The sequence below is a fragment of the Sapajus apella genome, unplaced genomic scaffold (assembly GCF_009761245.1).
Source record: "Sapajus apella isolate SASKATOON/1434 unplaced genomic scaffold, GSC_monkey_1.0 scaffold77, whole genome shotgun sequence".
Lineage (NCBI taxonomy): Eukaryota > Metazoa > Chordata > Mammalia > Primates > Cebidae > Sapajus > Sapajus apella.
In genome coordinates, this window is record NW_022437017.1 from 8,741,487 (window position 1) to 8,761,255 (window position 19,769).

General features: G+C 50.6%; 1 protein-coding gene and 1 pseudogene across 2 annotated transcripts in view; one reads left to right on the top strand and one right to left on the bottom strand.

The window, feature by feature from the left end:
- Positions 1-19,530, top strand: part of GNG7 (G protein subunit gamma 7) — a 180,466-nt gene extending 160,936 nt beyond the window's left edge. For both annotated transcript variants that reach the window (XM_032252334.1, XM_032252335.1), the window contains exons 4-5: positions 13,775-13,893; positions 19,251-19,530. In XM_032252334.1, coding sequence (XP_032108225.1) covers positions 13,813-13,893; positions 19,251-19,376 — 207 coding nt within the window. In that variant the 5' untranslated portion in view covers positions 13,775-13,812 and the 3' untranslated portion in view covers positions 19,377-19,530. The remainder of the gene's footprint in view (positions 1-13,774; positions 13,894-19,250) is intronic.
- LOC116532803 lies at positions 585-1,600 on the bottom strand (annotated as a pseudogene).
- Positions 19,531-19,769: the final 239 nt, after the last annotated feature.

Sequence of the window (19,769 nt, forward strand, 5' to 3'; positions counted from 1 at the left end):
AGATCGCACCATTGCACTCCAGCCTGGGTAACAAGAGTGAAACTCCGTCTCAAAAAAATAAATAAATAAATAAATAAATAAATAAATGTTACTCTGGCTGTGTCTGGGAGAATTCTTCTGAATGAAATGAACCAGTGGCTGGGTAAAGCACATTGCTCCCCACTCTCCAATGTGGGGCCTCGTCTAATCAGTTGAAGTCCAGGATAGAACAAAAATGCTGAGTAAGAGAAAAATTCCTCCTGCCTGGCAGCCTTCAAGCTGGCAGAGAGGTTTTTTCCCAGCCTTTGGGCTCCAAATGAAACATCTGTTCTTGGGTCTCAAGCCTGCTGGCTTTCAGACAAAAACTAACCGTTCTCATGTGTCTCTAGCTTGCCAATTGTACATCATTTTTGTTTTTGTTTTGTTTTGTTTTTTTAACTTTTTTTTTTTTTAAAGATGGGGTTTCACCATGTTGGCCAGGCTGGTCTTGAACTCCTGACCTCAGGTGATCCACCCACCTCTGCCTCCCAAAGTGCTAGGATTACAGGCGTGAGCCACCATGCCCGGCTGGTTTTGTTTTTTGTTTTTGCAGGAGGGAGGTGGGTTTAACAGTTTATTAGGATTTATAAGTCATTTTAAAAGCAGTCAATTTAAACCAAGTAGAAATAAGTGTGCAAAAAGTCTGCAAAACAAAACATACTTTAAACATGTTTAAGTAGATAGATTATGTGAAATTCTGGATTTTTCGGTCTCTTCATTGTTACGGCATAGCAGCCAATCATCCTTAGCTTCAGTTGGAGCAAGCCTCCTAAACCCAGCTCCACGGCAGATTCCAGCTTCTTTGTCAACCTCTGTCATGTGCCCTTCAAAGCTTTCCTTTAGGGTTAAGATGGCTGTAGGAATGGCATCTTCAAGTTCCAGATCTTCTTTATCTCTTTGCTCCAGGAAACTTTTCCCACTTACAAAGTTCTTTCCCACTGCTGTAGCTTTCCAGGCAGAGTAAGCTCCAGATGGACCCAACTGAAATAAACATGGTTGCCCCCATTCCAAGCACAAATAAACTCCAAATGGACGAACAGCACCAACTGAGTATATTCTTGCATCACAGAAGCTACTCTCTGTACCAGCTGAGCTGTGGGAATGGCTTCTTGGTACCCAACATAGTGCTGTTGAGCTAGTTTTCTTTTTTTTTTTTTTTAATTTATTATTATTTTTTTTTATAGAGATGGGGGTTTCACCATGTTGGCCAGGCTGGTCTCGAACTCCTGACCTCAGGTGATCCATCCATCTCGACCTCCCAAAGTGCTGGGATTACAGGCGTGAGCCACCGCACCCGGCTTGTTGAGCAAGTTTTCAAGCTCTGCGAACAAGCACTCTAATCTGGGCCTGTGCCACTGTATACCAGACCTATATGCAGTGATCAGTTCCACTCTGTGCACACTTGGCTCATGATTTCTGTTTTTTCTCAGTTGCTAATGCCACATCATTTGCAACTTTAATTCCCACTGACCGGGCTCCTCCAGCTGCAGTGGTCAAAGCATATTTGATCTGGACAAGTTTACCAGATGGGCTGCATGTCATCAGCAAAAAGCCGCACCCGCGCTCCGCCATCTTTACCCGAAAAGCCACCAATTATGCATCTTATGACTTCTCAACCTCCACAATTATGAGAGCCAATTTCTTATAATATAAGTATCTTCTGGGTAAGCCGTCTACCTTCTCTGAGTCTTAGTTTCCCAGGGATGGCCATCTCCCACATGGCCCCCTCCAGGGTTTCAGAATCTGGAAAATGCTGAGCTCATGAGGCCACAGGGTGAGAGAGATGATCATGGAGCCATGTATCAGAGGATGCAGTTCTTTGACAGAATCGGAGCTGGGGGAGGAATTTTTGGCAGTGGGAATTGAACAGTAAGCCTTGATTTTGGCACTTGATTGTGTAAAGGATTAGAAGCTGTTGGTGGTTTCTGAGTAGCAGAGGAACAGATTCAACTGTATTTTCAGAAGTGCACTTTGTTAGGAGGAGATGCAGGGAGTGAGGGGTGGAGCAGAGGCCACTGATCTGCCTGAGGCTGCAGAGCACTGCTGAAGTAGACGTCCAGGGAGGGGCTGGCTGCACTGAATCAAAGTCTCCAGGGACAACTGGCCTTGAGTCTTATCACTCTGACCTTGGACCAGTCACAACAGATGGGAATGTATATATATTTTCAGATGGTGGCTTCATTTTGTGTGCAGGTGAAATTGCAAAATTAATGCATCACCAGTAAACTGCTGAAGTAATATTTATAACTCCTGTCACTGGAATCCAATAACCAAAATAGTGTAATAAAAATGTAACAGTAGAAGCATAGGACATCTTGTGTTGTGGATTGTGAGTACTGAGCTGATGGCTGTTATAATTCATGGATGTTCTAAGGCTTTTACAGAGTTTTTCACTTCCTGTTGATCCTTCCACCGCAACTTTAGAATTATTATTATCATTACTTTGAGATGGAGTTTTGCTCTTTTTGCCCCGGCTGGAGTGCAGTCGCGTGATCTCAACTCACTGCAACCTCCGCCTCCTGGGTTCACGTGATTCTCCTGCCTCAGCCTCCTGAGTAGCTGGGGCTACAGGCCTATACCACCACACTTGGCTAATTTTGTATTTTTAGCAGAGATGGGGTTTCTCCATGTTGGTCAGGCTGGTCTTGAACTCCCGACCTCAGGGGATCTGCCCACCTCGGCCTCCCAAAGTGCTGGGATTACAGGTGTGAGCCACCGCGCCCGGCCAAACTTTAGAATTCTTTTATCAAGCTCTTTCTTCTGTGCAACATTTTTGTTCTTTTTCACTCCTTCCTGGATCTACCGTTCATCTGGAATTATTTTTCTCTAGTTTTACCTTCTAAAAGGCAAGTCTGTTGAGAAAGTCTGGTTTTGTCTGTCTGAAAATGCCCTTATTTCCCCTTAATTATTGAAGGGTATCTTCACTGGGTCCACCTAATTGCTGCTGTTTTTCCCTCTGGCAACTTTTGTTTGTTTATTTTTGTTTCTAATTAACTGATTTTATCAAAGAGCAATTCAAATGCAGTAGCATGAAGAGATCTCAAATATACAGTTTGACGGATTTTAGCAGATGTGAACATCTGTGTACACCAGCAACTCAACCAAGATACAGAACATTTCCATCACCTTAGAAGTTCTTCCCTGGCTTTTTCTTTTCTTTTTTTTTTTTTTTTTTTTTGAGACAGAGGCTCTCACGCTGTTGCCCAGGCTAGAGTGGGGCAGTAGTGTGATCTCAGCTCACCACAACCTCCACCTCCTAGATTCAAGCAATTCTCCTGCCTCAGCCTCCTGAGTAGCTGGGACTACAGGCGTGTACCACCATGTCCGGCTAATTTTCTGTATTTTTAGTAGAGAAGGGGTTTCAGTATGTTGGCCAGGCTGGTCTTGAACTCCTGACCTTGTGATCTGCCTGCCTTGGCCTCCTAAAGTGCGGGGCTTATAGGCGTGAGCCACCGCCCCCGGCTGTGCCCGGCCTTTCATGGCCCTATCTAGTCAACAGCCTGGCCAGACGCAGCAACCTCTGTTCTGATTTCTATCACCGTAGCTTTGCCTATTCTTGAACTTTTTATAAATGGAATTGTAGCCTGTGCACCTCTAATATCCGGCTTCTGTTGCTTGCCAAAATATATTTGAGAGTCATACATGTTGCTTTATCTCCCCATGGCTGATTGTGTTCTGCTGTGCAGCTGTATTTCATTCCATGAAATGCTGTGGCTTGTTTACACATTCTCTTGTTGACAGGCATCTGGGTTGTTTCCAGTTTTTGCTGCTATGAGTAAAGCCTGTGAACATCTTGTACAAGTCCTTGTATGGAGATCTGTTTTTATTTATCTTGAGTAAATCCCTAGGAGCGGAATTGCTGGGTCATAGGTGAGGTATGTGTTCAGCCTTATAAGAAACTGCTAAGCCATTTTCAATGGTGGTTGTACCGCTCACGTTCCCATCAGTAATGGGTGATGCATGCAGTTCTGCATCCTCCCAAATATTTAGTGTTGTCAGTCTTTTTAATTTTTGCCACTCTAGTGGATGAGAGGCAATCTCTCATGATGGTTCTAATTCCTATTGCCCTGATGACTAATCATTAGACACCATTTCATGTGCTTATTGGCCATTTCTCTGCCACTGTTTAGGAGGTTTATTTTGCCTGGGGTTCACAGATTCTTCCATCTGTGTCTTAAGGTGTTTTTTTTTTTATCAGTTTTAGAAAGTTATCGGTCAATATCTCCTCAAAGATTGTTCCTGCCTCATTCTCTTCTCCTTCTGGTGTTCCAATGACATGTACGTTATACTTCACTGCATCCTCTGCATCTTTTGTCCTTTCTTCTGTAGTTTCTTTCTCTTTGTGTCTTCTTGCTTCTTTCTGGTTATTTTTCTCTGTTCTGTCTTCTAGTTCACTAATTTTTATTTCTCCCACTGACTTCTTACTTTTCAGATATTGTCATTTTCTCCATATCCACTGGTTCCTTTTTTTTTTTCCTATTCTGATTTGCTGCTAAAATTCCAATCTTATCTTTTTATCTCCTTGGACATAATTTAACACAGTTATTTTAAAGCTTCCGTCAGTTCCAGCATATGGAAACTCTGTGGGTCTGTTTGTAGTGCTGGTTATTTCTGCTGATTTGTGTTTATGTGGTCCTGGCTCCTTGTATGTCTGGTTATTTTTACTTGCAGACATTGTATTTGTGGATTTGCATGTAGAAATCATTTGAGGCCTGGGATGATACTGTCTTCCTCCAGAGAGGATTTATGTTTACTTCTTCCAGCACCTGGGGCCACCTTAATCCAGTACCAGGGATTGAGATGATTCAAAATTCAGCTGCTGTTGCTCTAAGGGCCTGCCTGCTTCCTCTTAATTGTTCCTTTTTTGGCGGTGGGGGGGACAAAGTCTTGCTCAGCCACCCAGGCTGGAGTGCAGTGGCGCAGTCTCGGCTCACTGCAACCACTGTCTCCCGGGTTCAAGCAATTCTCCCGTCTCAGAATCCCAAGTAGCTGGGATTACAGGTGTGCCTCACAGCATCCACCTAATGTTTATATTTTTAGTAATATTTTGTAATTTTGTATGTTTTAGTATTTTTGTATTTTTTATTTGCATTTTAGTAGTTTTGCCATGTTTGCCAAGCTGTTCTCAAACTCCCGACCTTGTGATCCACCAGCCTCTGCCTCCCAAAGTGCTGAGATTGCACACCTGAGCCACCACGCCCAGCCGTGACCCTTACTCTAACAGTGCAATGTTAAATTGTCCCAGCTCACACCAAGGGGGAGTTTACCGAGCCTTCTCCCCTCAGCAAGCCCTGGACCTCAATCTCTGCACCCTTGGCCTTGTGAAGCTGATAACAAATATCACTCAACCTCTCAGCAAACCCCCCTCCCATCCCAGGAAAACGTAACCCCAAACCCAGGCTCTCTTTCCGGGCTTCCATCCTCCCCTAAATCCTGGCTGGAAATTCTCCACCCTCAGTAACTCTGCAGACACTTGAGCAGACGCTTTGACATTCTGTCCAGATTTTCTTTCTTTCTTTTTTTTTTTTTTTTTTTTGAGACAAGAGTCTCACTCTGTTGCCAGGCGCCAGGCTAGACTGCAGTGGCACAATCTCAGCTCACTGCAACCTCTGCCTCCTGGGTTCAAGTGATTCTCCTGCCTCAGCCTCCTGAGTAGCTGGGATTACAGGCATGCGCCACCATGCCCAGCTAATTTTTGTATTTTTAGTAGAGACGGGGTTTCACCATGTTGGCCAGGCTGGTCTCGATCTCTTGACCTCATGATCCGCCCACCTCGGCCTCCCAAAGTGCTGGGATTACAGGCTTGAGCCACTGTGCCCAGCCCAGATTTTCTTTCTTTTGTGAGACAGGATCTCGCTCTGTCACCCAGGCTGGAGTGCAGTGGCACAATGTCAGTTCACTACATACAACCTCTGCCTCCCAGGTTTAAATGATTCTCCCGCCTCGGCCTCCTGAGTAGCTGGGATTACAGGCAGGTGCCACCGTGCCCAGCCAATTTTTGTATTTTTAGTAGAGATGGGTTTTCACCATATTGGCCAAGCTGGTCTCAAACTCCTGACCTCAAGTGATCCTCCCACCTCAGCCTCCCAAAGTGCTGGGATGACAGGCGTGAGCCACCGCCCCTGGCCCTAGCCAGCTTTTCCAGTTCACCTCAGCAGGAGACTGCATTTGTCCTTAGCAGCTAACCCACTGTTGTGCAAGCCAAAATCCACCGAGAGAGATTTTAACCCAAAGTCCAGGTCGTTTGGAAGGAGGTCATGGATATTCTAGGTCATCTTGATCTCAGAGCTGCAGAATGACAAATGAAGACCCATCCTCAGCTCTGAGAGGAGCCCTCTGATTTTCCACTTGAGGAAGCAGAGCCGGGATTCGAGTCCTAGGCTTTCCATTTCCAGGCACGGGCTCGGTGTTCCTTCTTCAGGGACAGGTGTCCACCTGTATCCCTTGAATGAGATCCCTGGAAATGACCTCACCTCTCCCTGAAACTTGGAAATTCTGTCAATTCAGCAAGAGGTTGATGCAACTCACAGTCCCCCGAGGCCCTTTCGTCCCTCATCAAGTCCACAAATGACACGGAAGTGATCTAAGCATGACTGGCCACCCAAGACTTTTGGAAGTAATCACGGAGTTTACAAGACTCTCTTCTGGCCTTTAAGTCTCAAAAGAAGAAGGGCTTTGCCCAAGCTCCTGCCTTCAGTTCAACAACACATACAAAAGTGACCTGGGCACAGCGGCTCACGCCTGTGATCCCAGCACTTTGGGAGGCTGTGGCTGGCGGATCACCTGAGGTCGGGAGTTCGAGACCAGCCTCACCAACATGGAAAAACCCCATCTCTACTAAAAATACAAAAATTAGCTGGCATGGGGACACATGCCTGTGATCCCAGCTACTTGGGAGTCTGAGGCAGGAGAATCACTTGAACCCGGGAGGCGGAGGTTTCGGTGAGCTGAGATCTTGCTATTTGCACTCCAGCCTGCGCGACAAGGACAAAACTCTCTAAAAAAAAAAGACACGAAAATGGCCGGCAGGGCTGTTGCAGTTCCCAGCTGCACCCCAGCCTCAGGGCAGGGCAGGGGAGTGGCAGCAGGGTGCAAGTCCACGGGGGCTGAGATTTCTCAAGGGCTCCCGGCAAACCAGCAAACCAGCCCTTGTCTTCCCAGCGGCTGTGTTTATTCTTGGCATTTGCCACAGGTGCCTAGAAGAGGGCCCTCTCCTTGACTGCCAGACTCTGGGACCCCCATTTGCTGGCACAGGAACCCGGGGGCCAGGCCTCGTGCTGGGATGGGAGTGTCCCTCTGAGCATTCCAGGAGAGGTCACTGGGGCTCAGAGAGGGAAGGCAACTTTCCCAAGGCCACACAGCTTGGTAGAGCCAGGGCAGATTTCTGGCCGACACTCTTCCAGGGTTCCCTCCTCTGTGGGAGCTGTGGTCTCACTCTCTTCAAATGTGATGGGGCGTGAGTCTTGGGGGAAGGCTCCAGCCCTGTGAGGCCTCTCCTAGTCACAGAGCATTCTGGGATGCTAATAAAATTAAGCCCCTGGCTGGGTGGGGTGGCTCACGCCTGTAATCCCAGCACTTTGGGAGGCCGAGGTGGGTGGATCACCTGAGGTCGGGAGTTTGGGATGAGCCTGACCAACATGGAGAAACCCCATTTCTACTAAAAACACAAAATTGGTGGTGCATGCCTGTAATACCAGCTACTCGGGAGGCTGAGGCAGGAGAATCACCTGGGAGACGGAGGTTGCGGTGAGCCGAGATCAGGCCACTGCACTCCAGCCTAGGCGACAGAGTGAGACTCTGTCTCAAAAAAAAAAACTTAAGATAAATGATAATCAATAAACTTATAACAGATTATATACCTATATAACGAATACATATATACAGATATAAAATAGCAATCTAAATATAAATACAAATATAAAATTAATAGCAAACAATATAAATGTCAAAATAGAAATCAAACTAATTAATACTGCATGAATTATATAAGTGATGAATAAATATACAAATATGCAATAAGTGTGTAATATAAAGATATAAATACCAATAAAACTATATAATTAATAATACATGACTGAATATATAGTGGATGAATCTTCAAGTCATGTAATAAATGCATGATAAATGACATATAAATATATGAGTATAAATGGAAGTATATGCGTAAACATGTAAATATATAATGACAATACATACAAATATGTAATAAATTTATAATATTTTAATATAATGTAGCATAAGTGTATATTATAAACTAGTAGCAGGCCGGGCACAGTGGCTGATGTCTGTAATCCCAGCACTTTGGGAGGCCGAGGCGGGTGGATCAGCTGAGGTCAGGAGTTCGAGACCAGCCTGGGCAACATGGCAAAACCCTGTCTCTACTAAAAATATAAAAATTAAACGGGCATGGTGGTGGGCACCCATAGTCCCAGCTGCTCGGGAGGCCGAGGCAGGAGAACCTTGGGAGGCGGAGGTTGCAGTGAGCCGAGATCACGGCAGTGCACTCCCACCTGGGCGACAGAGTGAGATTCCATCTAAAAAAAAAAAAAAAAAATCAGAGCATTGGGTTTTATTCCAACTTTTAACTCTTACACATAACACAGTTATAAACACCTTTCTATATGTGTCTTTGTATTTCTTTTCATTTGTTTTCCCTGGGGATACCTGCCGGCTGTAAGGGTTAAGGGCCGAGGCTCCCCGGTGACTCCTGTGTCCCCACCACCCTCCCTGCCCTGCTGCCAGCTCCTCTCCTGTGGCTTCGCTCACCCTTGTGCACTGGAGCCTTGGGTCTCAGAAGCCCAGATCTGCTGACCCTCCCTTGAGCAGCCACAGATTCCCACTCTGCCCTGGGGTGGGGGCACCCTCATCCTTCTTGACGCTCAGGCACGGGTGGGATTTGTCTGCACGAGGCAGGCTTAGACTCGGGTGTGGCTATGAGCCTTTTGCCAGGAGGCCAGCTCAGGGCCCAGCAGCGTCCCTCTTCAGTTATATTTTTGGAGAACCTCGGCTGGAGTCATGCCTGGAGCCTTGCCTCCCCGAAAGGCCTGCGCACCGAGGCAGGGCCGACCCTCAGGACAGGGCTGACCACCTCCCGCAGGCTCCCGGGGCCCCCAGGCAAGTGCGTTCATGTGGGGTTGCCCGGCACACCGTGCCTCTTCAGGGAGGCCGCTGGGAGGGGCGTTCCTGGCTGACTCAGCGCGTGGCCAGCTCGGCTGGTGTTGGCTGAGTCCTCAGCTGGGGCATGGCTGCTCCTGAGTCACTGTGGGCTGGTGACACCCACCGAGACGAGGACTTGGGGAGGCGGCCGCATGGGTGATGCAATCTGTGTCTGAGTCTCGGCTTCTCAGTGCGGGCATACACATGCACGTGCACCTGCATGCACACACACATTTGCAGACACACATGTACACACCGACCCATGCACATATGCACACACCCACAGTGACATATACACATGCCCACACACGTGCACACACACACGGACACACAAGTAGCAACATACATGGCCACACACATATGCACATATACAGTGACACGCCCACACTCGTGCAGACACACGTACACACCCACGCATGCACATATGCACACACCACAGTGACATGTACATATGCACACACACATGCACACACCCATAGCAACATACATGCCCACACGTGCACACACACATGCACAGTGACATGCCCACACACGTGCACATACATGTGCACACTGACAGGCATGCCCTCACACATACACCTATGCACACACTCATGCAGACACGTACACATAGATACACATATGTACATATGCACATGCATTCATATAGACACAGATGGACATGTCCCATATGTTCATGTACACAGATGCACAGACTCATATGCATGCTGATATGCACACCTATGTGTACACATGTACATGTGCACACACGCATGTATGTACACACATACACATGCACACTTGTGGATGCTAGCATGCACATATGCACACATGCACATGCAAGGTGCACACACATGCAGACATATGTACATGCCCATGCATGCATATATGTATACACCCAGTGACATACATGCTCACACATGTGTGCACACATGCAGACACATGTACCCACCCACGCCTGCACATATGTACTAACCCCAGTGACTTACACATGCCCACACATATGCCCACATCCATAGCAATATATGTGCCCACACACGTGCATGCACACATGCACACAGTAACATGCCCATGCACACATACACACATGCATGTACACATGCAGACACATTTACACACCCATGGACGCACATATGCACACACCCAGTGACATGTACATGTGCCCACACACATGCGCACACATGTATGTGTACACATGTGCACGCTTGTGCATGCTAGCATAAGTGTATACACACACATGAACCCACACAGTACACATACAAACATGTGTGCACGCACATGCAAGTACATATGTGCACAGTGCCATGCACATCACATGTACATACACAGCCACACATACATGTACAGTCATGTGCACATTGACATACACGAAAATACAAAAACATAGGAACACATGCTCACACACACACACACACACACACACACACAGCGCAGCCCTCTGTGGCCTTTCTGGCAGGCCGGAGTTACTCCCCAGTCCAAAGGGAGCCTCTCTCAGGGAATTTTGTTCAAAACAGAAAAGCCGGCAAGACTCAGGCCCTGATGCTCACGTGGAAATGTCGGGGGGGGGGGGGGGGGGGGGGTGGCCCAGGGTAGTGGGTGCCCAGGGTGTGTGTGGACGCTCCTGATTGTGGATGTGAAATAGGACCCCCTGGCCTTCCAAGGAAAACAGGGGGTGGGGCCGACCCGTTTGTTCTCTGTGTGCTCATATTTTTAGCACTGAGTAATTTAGGTATTTTTAAGCTGAACCAAGGGCGGTTTTCCCTGAGCTGGACGTTTTGTGGCTGCTTTGAAGCTTTCTGGAATGGGAGCCCTCTGGGCGGCCACACGTGGGCTCTGCCTCTAGAGCAGACAGATTGGGCCTTCTCTGCCCCCAAAAAGTGGGGGCGGGACGTCTGCTGGAAACCAAGGCGGCTGGGCAGTGTCAAAGGGATTTTTTTTTTAATTGACCCTTTTATTGAGATTGCGGTGGGGTCCCATCCAGTGCTCACAAAACGTGTAGAGGAGTTCTGTGTCATTCCCCGGCCGTGCCTGGTGGTCACATTTGGTAAAGCTGTGGGCAGGATCACAGCCAGACAGTCACACGTTCCCGGCTTCAGTCAGGTTCCGCAGTGTTCAGTGTTCTGCTCACTGGTGTGTGAGGCTCTCTGTGAGCTTATCACCGTGGAGGCCTGTGGCTTCGTCACTGTCGCTGAGGCACTAACAGGGCTCAGTTGCCCTTTTATTTACTTATTTATTCAGAGATGGGGTCTCACTGAGTCGCCCAGTCTGGCCTCAACTTCCCACCTCAGCCTCCCAAGTAGCCGGGACCACAGGAGTATGCCACCCACGCCCAGCTAATTTGCAAATTTTTTATAGAGAGAGGGTCGTGCTGTGTTGCCCGGGCTGGTTTCAAACTCCTGGACTCATGTCCAGCCTCCCAGCACCTTTAGGGGCCGAGGCAGGCAGATCACTTGAGACCAGGAGTTCGAGACCAGCTCGGCCAACATGGTGAAACCCCGTCTCTACCAAAATACAGAGATTCGCCGGGCGTGGTGGCACATGCACCTGTAATCCCAGCTACTTGAGAGGACAAAGTGGGAGAGCCGCAGAAGCACAGCTGCAGGGAGCTGAGATCGAGTCACTGCATTCCAGCCTGGGTGACAGAGCGAGACCCTGTCTCAAAAAAAAAAAAAAAAAATGTTGGCTGGGCCTGGTGGCTTATGCCTGTAATCCCAGCACTTTGGGAGACCAAGGTGGGCTGATCACCAGGTCAGGAGTTCAAGACCAGCCTGGCCAAGACAGTGAAACCCCATCTCTGCCAAAAATGCAAAAAATTAGCCACGGGCGGTGGCTCATGGCTGTAGTCCCAGCTACTCTGGAAGGTGAGGTAGCAGAATCACTTGAACCCTCGAGGCGGAGGCTGCAGTGATCTGAGATCGCACCATTGCACTCCAGCCTGAGCAATAAATAAAAAATTGTTTTTTTAAAAAAAGTCCTCTTAAACATGTTACAGAAACAGAACTGCGCCACACATCCCAGGCCCTGGAGAGTCATTCTCCTGCGGTGTGGAATGCATGGACAGTCCCTTCTTTCTTACCACTGAGGAGACATTTTTTGAAAACTCTGGAATCTGCCGTGGCTTTTCTGCGGCTGCCTGGCTCTGCAAAACAGACGGTGACGCCGTGACACGGGGCGCGGCTTCATTAACAACTCACAGCTGCCCGGCTGGGACTGTGGCTGCCCAGGACTCTTGAACCTGGCCCCTGCCCCTGCCACCCCCATCAGCACTGACCCCCTCGCTGGGTCCTACTAAGCAGGTTTCTTTAACCTGGTCACAGCCAACACGTGGGGCAGGGTTGTTCCCTGGGGTGGGGCCGTCCCAGGCACTGCATCGTGCTGGACGGCATCCCTGGCCTCCAGCCCCCCCATGCCAGGGGCACCCCCCAGTCATGACAGCCACAAATGTCCCAGACACCACCCAGTGCTCCATGGGGAGCAGAGTCACCCCCACATGAGGTCTTAGGGGATTCCACAGACCCCCCCAAGAGACTCTGCATCTCATCATCACCTGCCCTGTTGAGGTCCTAGGTTGTTCCAGGAGAATTCAAGAAGCACAGCACAGGCTCCTGACGGGCTGAGTGTGAAGGACATAGAGGAGGGGCCAGTGTGGGGGTGCACACCTGTAATCCCAGCATTTTGGGAGGCCAAGACGGGTGGATCACCTGAGGTCGGGAGTTCGAGACCAGCCTGACCAACATAGTGAAATCCTGTCTCTACCAAAAATACAAAAAATGAGCCAGGCGTGGTGGCACATGCCTGTAATCCCAGCTACCCAGAAGGCTGAGGCAGGAGAATCGCTTGAACCCGGGAGGCGGAGGTTGCCGTGAGCCTAGATTACACCACCGCACTCGGACCTGACGACAGAGTGAGACTCCATCTCAAAAAAAAAAAAAAAGAAAGAGAAAAGAATATATTCTGGTAGAAATAGCTGTCATGTCAACAGTGGTTATATTAAGTAGAGAAATTATGGGAGATTTTTTTTCCTTTTCTGTATCTTACTAATTTTCTCAACAGTGGTTGCTTATAAGTTTTATACTAAAATAGGTTTTATGGCTCACGCCTGTAATCCCAGCACTTTGGGAGGCCGAGGCGGGTGGATCACCTGAGGTCAGAAGTTCGAGACCAGCCTGACCAATATGGTGAAATCCCATCTCTTTAAAAAATAAATAAATAAATAGGTTTTTAAATTTTTGCAACATGGAAAGTAATACTTTTTTTTTTTCTGAGATGGAGTCTTGCTCTGTCGCTCAGGCTGGAGCACAGTGGCGCCATCTCTGCTCACTGCAACCTCCCCTCCTGTGTTCAGGAGATTCTTCTGCCTCAGCCTCCCAAGTAGCTGGGATTACAGGCATGTGCCAAACACTTGGCTAATTTTTGTATTTTTAGTAGAGACGGGGTTTCACCATGTTGGCCAGGCTGGTCTCGATCTCTGGACCTCGTGATCCACCCGCCTCAGCGTCCCAAAGTGCTGGGATGACAGGCGTGAGCCATCGCGCCCGGCCAATTATACTCCTTTATGTACTGAAAACATAAAAGAGGCCGGAGCGGGGCTTTGACCCACACCCCTCTGCTTCCCCCACAGCTCTCTGGACGCCGGGGGCCCGGAGCTGATGGCAGACAATGTCAGCCACTAACAACATAGCCCAGGCCCGGAAGCTGGTGGAACAGCTGCGTATCGAAGCCGGGATCGAGCGCATCAAGGTGAGCCAGGCGCGCGCCAGGAGGAGGCGAGGAGCAGCCTGTGGGTGCCCAGCAAATGGTGGGCAGGAGGCTTGGTGGGAGGGCACAGGTTTGCACCACGGCTGTGCCTCTTGCTGTGTGACCTTGGGGCCGTCCCTCAGCCTCTCTGAGCCTCCCTTTCCTCTGCAGAAAGAGGCGGCCAATCTCGTGGGTTCGTGCAGCAATGTAATGTGCTTTGTAAACGCACCGCGCCCCGTGGAGAGGAGGCTTTGTCTCCCTGGTCAGCATCGCTCTGTCCAGATCCTCGGCTATGACGGACGAGGATGAAACAGAGACCCAGTCCGAGGCGGGAGGAGACACAGTGCCCTCTCCTTGTTTCACTTCTGGGTTATTTGGAGTTTTTGACAAAGATCACACTTGAGGCCAGGCGCGGTGGCTCACACCTGTAATCCCAAGACTTTGGGAGGCCAAGGAGGGCGGATCACCTGAGGTCAGGAGTTCAAGGCCAGCCTGGCCAATACAGTGAAACCCCATCTCTACTAAAAATACAAAAATTAGCCAGATGTGGTGGTGGGCGCCTATAATCCCAGCTACTCGGGAGGCTGAGGCAAGAAATCGCTTCAACCCGGGAGGCGGAGGCTGCAGTGAGCCAAGATTCCACCACTGCACTCCAGCCTGGTGACAGAGCAAGTACTCTGTCTCAAAAATAAATAAATAAAGCTTGATTTTTGTCCTAAAGAAAGTTAAGGCCGGGCGCGGTGGCTCTCGCCTGTAATCCCAGCACTGTGGGAGGCCGAGGCGAGTGGATCACGAGGTCAAGAGATCGAGACCATCCTGGTCAACACAGTGAAACCCCGTCTCTACTAAAAATACAAAAAATTAGCTGGGCATGGTGGCGCGTGCCTGTAATCCCAGCTACTCAGGAGGCTGAGGCAGGAGAATTGCCTGAACCCAGGAGGCGGAGGTTGCGGTGAGCCGAGCTCGCGCCATTGCACCACCGGGGGGAAAAAAAGAGCGACACCCCCCAAAAAAAAAAAAAAAAAGAAAGTTAAAAAGACAAGAGTTCCTGCCCACAGACATGTGACCTGTCAGAAACCAGGACACGGAAACAGTGAGATCATGAGTGGTTAGGCCGTCAGTCATCCTGACAGACTTTGAAAAGATAGTAATTCACATAAAGTGGAAGTAGCCTTTTGAAAGTGCACAGTTGAGTGACAGAGAGCACATTCACACTGTGTGCCACCATCACCGCCATCTAATTCCAGAATTTTCCATCATCCCCAACCAGAAAACCCTATTCTCATTAGCCACGAGTTCCTGTGGAGCTGCCGTTCAAACCTGGACGCAGAGTTCCCTCCTCCTGGAAGGACCCCCGCCTTTTTCTCTTAAGGCCTTCAACTGATTAGATGAGGCCCACCTGCATCGGAGTGGGGCCCTACAACCCAGGGAGTCCCCTCCCTGCCTCTGTGGATCGGCCTGTCCTGGACATTTCATAGAAATGGGATCACACAGCTGGGCGCGGTGGCTCACGCCTGTAATCCCAGCACTTTGGGGGGCCGCGGTTGGTGGATCACCTGAGGTCAGGAGTTCGAGGCCAGCCTGGCCAACATGGTGAAACCCCGTCTTTACTAAAAACACAAAAATTAGCCGCGCATGGTGGCACGTGCCTCTAATCCCAGCTACTCGGGAGGCTGAGGCTGGAGAATCACTTGAACCTGGGAGGCTGAGGTTGCAGTGAGCCGAGATCGCACCACGGCACTCCAGCCTGGGTGACAGAGTGAGACTCCGTCTCAAAAAAAAAAAAAGAAATGGGATCACACCCTGTGTGGCCTCCTGTGTCTGGCTTCCCTCATGCAGTGCGACATCCTCGAGGTGACTCCGTGCTGTGGCCCGGCACAGCCAGCCTCCTTTTCCCAGCCGAGTGGTGGTCCAGCGCACGGATGGGCCACACTGCTCAATTTTAAGTCCACACTCGTGACACCCAGGGCTCCCAGGTGTCCCACTCTCAGGTGGAGACTCTGGAAGGATAGGCCCGAGGCCTCGAACAGGAGAATGGTGCTCGGCAGTTTTCAAAGGCGCCTGCTCCCCAGGCCTGGGTCCACTTTGCAGGGACCTCAGGGCTTGCCCGAGGGGCTGTTTCCTGCCCGGAACACAGCTGGCAGGTGGCCACACACGGACCTGGGCATCTCATTGTGGAAGACCCGGGTGGTTTTACTAAGCTTCTAGATTAGCTTTGCTCCAGCGACACGTGTGTTAGTTGGGAAAACAGACCAGAGAGAGAGAGAGAGAGAGACAGAGAGAGAGACTGTGTGGAAAGAGTTGCTGGTTTTTTTTCTTTGAGGCTGGAGTGCAGTGGCATGATCTGGGATAATTGCAGCCTCCACCTCCCCAATTCAAGCAATTCTCCTGCCTCAGCCTCCCCAGTAGCTGGGATCACTCCCCACGCCCAGGTAATTTTTTATATTTTTAGTTGAGATGGGGTTTCACCATGGTGCCCAGTCTGGTCTCGAACTCCTGACTTCAAGTCATCTGCCTGCCTCTCAAAGTGCTGGGATTACAGGTGTGAGCCACCACGCCTGACCCAGAGAGATTTATTTTAAGGCAAGTTCTGAAATGTGCAGGGCAGAGCAGCAGGCTGGAGACAGGGAAGAGCTGGTGCTGAGGCTTAAATCCCAAGGCCACCTGGAGGCAGAGTTCCCTCCTCCTGGAAGGACCCCAGCCTTTTCTCATGAGGCCCACCTGCATTACAGAGGGTCACCTGCTATGCTTGAGGTCTACGGATTTAAATGTTAATTACATCTAAAAAACAAAAATTATTTTGGGTGCCAGGCACAGTGGCTCACATCTGTAATCCCAGCACCTTGGGAGGCTGAGGCGTGAGGATCACTTGAGATCAGGAGTTTAATTCCAGCCTGGGCAACACAGCAAGACCCCATCTCAACCAAAGAAAAAACAGGCCGCGCGTGCTGGCTCACACTTTCGGGGGCTGAGGCAGGAGATTCACTTGAACCTGGGAGATGGAGGTTTCTGTGAGCCGAGGTCACGCCACTGCACTCCAGCCTGGGGGCAAAGCGAGAATCTGTCTCAAAAAAATAATAATAATAACCAGGAAAGGAAAAACAGCCTTCACGGCAACATCTAGAAAACCATTTACCCAAACACCGGGGCAGCATGGTCCGCCCTCGAGCGCCATAAAGTCAGCCATCGCCACATGTCCATTCAGACCTCAGCTTGTCATCACTGGCCACGGGAAGGGGTGCCCGGCCCTCGGGGCAGACGGGCTCATCCCTGCCGGCCAGGAGGCGCGGGAGGCGAAACGGTTCTGATCAGCCGGTGAGCCTCCCTCGAGATCCAGCCAGGAGGGGAGGGGTCTGCCCCCCACGAGGTGTCTGAACGTTCCAGAAAGCTGACTGCTGAGGACAGACCTGAGCATTCAAAGCATTCTTTTGGGCTGAAGAAAGAGAAAGCCCTGGTTGAAGTGGTTTTCCTTTTTTGAGTCGGTGCCAACCCCCAGCCCCGGAGGAGGGCGGTGATTCATCCCGCCCCGTTTGATGTCGAGGAGGGGCCCCCACCGCCCCTTTGAATGTTGGGCCTCGGGGGAGCCAGGATTTGACCCGTCCCCGCTCCCAATCGCGCCTGAGGTTTTACATCCCCAGCTGCAGCGCAGCGACCAGAGCCACAGAGCCTCAGCAGCCAGGATCTCGGGGCTCTGCAGCCCGCCACGGCGGGCACGGGGGGCGTGCCGAACGGGCCGAGTGCTGGAGCCACAATGCCAGCTATTTTCACGGTCTGGAGGCTATTTCTGTCATCCAGGAGGGCCGCTTCCCAAATAGAAGTCTAGAAAGCCAGCCAGGCCGCAGCCGGTGGGCTCACTTCATGGGTATGCGCCTCCCCGCGCCCCGCTGCCCAGCTGGGCAAGACCCCGAAGCTGTCCCACAGGTTCCTGGCCGTTTGAGGAGCCAAGGTCCCAGGCATCCTTGGGGTCCAAAAGAGGATGGAGGATCTGGGGTGCAGATGTACTGGCCGGGCGAGGCAGCTCACGCCTGTAACCTCAGCACTTTTGGAGTCCTTCGAGGAAGGATTGCCTGAGCCCAGGAGTCTGAGACTAGCCTGGGCAACATAGTGAGACCCTCCTCTGTACAAGAAAATTATTCTAAAACTACTGGCCAGGCTGAGTGCCATGGTTCACGCCTGTAATCCCAGCACTTTGGGAGGCCCAGGCCGGCGGGTCACCTGAGGTCAGGAGTTCCAGACCAGGCTGGCCAACATGGCGAAACCCCATCTCTACTGAAAATACAGCAATTACCCTGGCATGGTGGTAACAGAAACCCCGTCTCTACTAAAAATACAAAATTAGCTGGGCGTGGTGGCGGCACGCGCCTATAATCCCAGCTACTTGGGAGGCTGAGGCTCGGGAGAATCACTTGAACCCGAGGGGCAGATGTTTCGGTGAGTCAAGATCGTGCCATTGCACTCCAGCCCGGGGGACAGAGCAAGACTCCATCTCTAAAAACTAAATAAAAAATAAAAATAATGGCCAGATGTAGTGGCTCACTCCTGTAGTCCCAGCTACTTGGGAGGCTACGGAGGGAGAATCACTTGAGCCCAGGAGGTGGAGGCTGCAGGCAGCTGTGATGACACCACCGCACTCCAGCCTGGGGACAGAGCGAGAGCCTGTCTCAAAAACAAACAGATGGGCCGGCCGCGGTGGCTCACGCCTGTAATCCAAGCACTGTGGGAGGCCGAGGCGGGCGGATCGCCTGAGGTTGGGAGTTCGAGACCAGCCTGACCAACATGGTGAAACCCCATCTCTACTGGAAATACAAAAAATTAGCCGGGCGTGGTGGCGCACGCCTGTAATCTCAGCTACTTGGGGCGCTGAGGCAGGAAAATCGCTTGAACCTGGGAAGCGGAGTTTGCGGTGAGCCGAGATCGCGCCATTGCACGCCTGCCTGGGCAGCAAGAGCAAAACTCCATCTGAAAGAAAGAAAGAAGGAAAGAAGGAAGGAGGGAAGGAAGGGAGGGAGGGAGGGAGGGAATGAGGGAATGAAGGAAGGAAGGAAGGAAGGAAGGAAGGAAGGAAGGAAGGAAAGAAGGAAGGGAGGAAGGATGGATCACAGACTTCCTGGTCTTCTGTGTCTGGCGTCTCTCCCTGAGCATGGGGTCCTTAAGATGCATCCACACTGTGGCTTGTGTCAGAGCCGCGCCCCTTTTCATGGCTGAGTAATATTCCAGGGTGTGGCTGGGCCACATGTTTTGCCCACGCCCCCGTCCATGGGCTCCTGGGCTGTTTCTGCCTGTGGCTGTCGGGGACGGTGCTGCTGTGAACCCGGGTGTATGGCCTCTTATCTCTCTTTCTTCCTTGTGCCCGATCACAGGTCTCCAAAGCAGCATCTGACCTCATGAGCTACTGTGAGCAACACGCCCGGAACGACCCCTTGCTGGTCGGAGTCCCTGCCTCCGAGAACCCCTTTAAGGACAAGAAACCTTGTATTATTTTATAGCTGTGTTCTCATACGTGCACTCTCTCTCTCTCTCTCTCTGTCTCTCTCTCTCTTGCTCTCTCAGGCAGGGCGTTATTCAGTACTTAGCTGAAACAAAACATCTCGAGTCCCTAAAACGTTTAATTCCAAAAGAAATCCCCCCACCAAAAAAAAAGGCATTCCCACTGCCGGGATGGGCTAGGATGTACCTTCTAGGTGTTGATGGATTTTCAGCTCCAACCCCGTGGCCCTCTCAGTTTGGGCCTGGCCGAAAGCGGGTGGAGGCTTTACGGCCACTTCCCGTAAAACTCTCAATGGCCGTTTTGATTGGGGAGGAGACTCGAGCGGAGGAGGGGGGTGAGTTCGCCTGGCGGCAGTCGCTCTGGGGCAATTGGCCATTTGTAAAAGGACTTC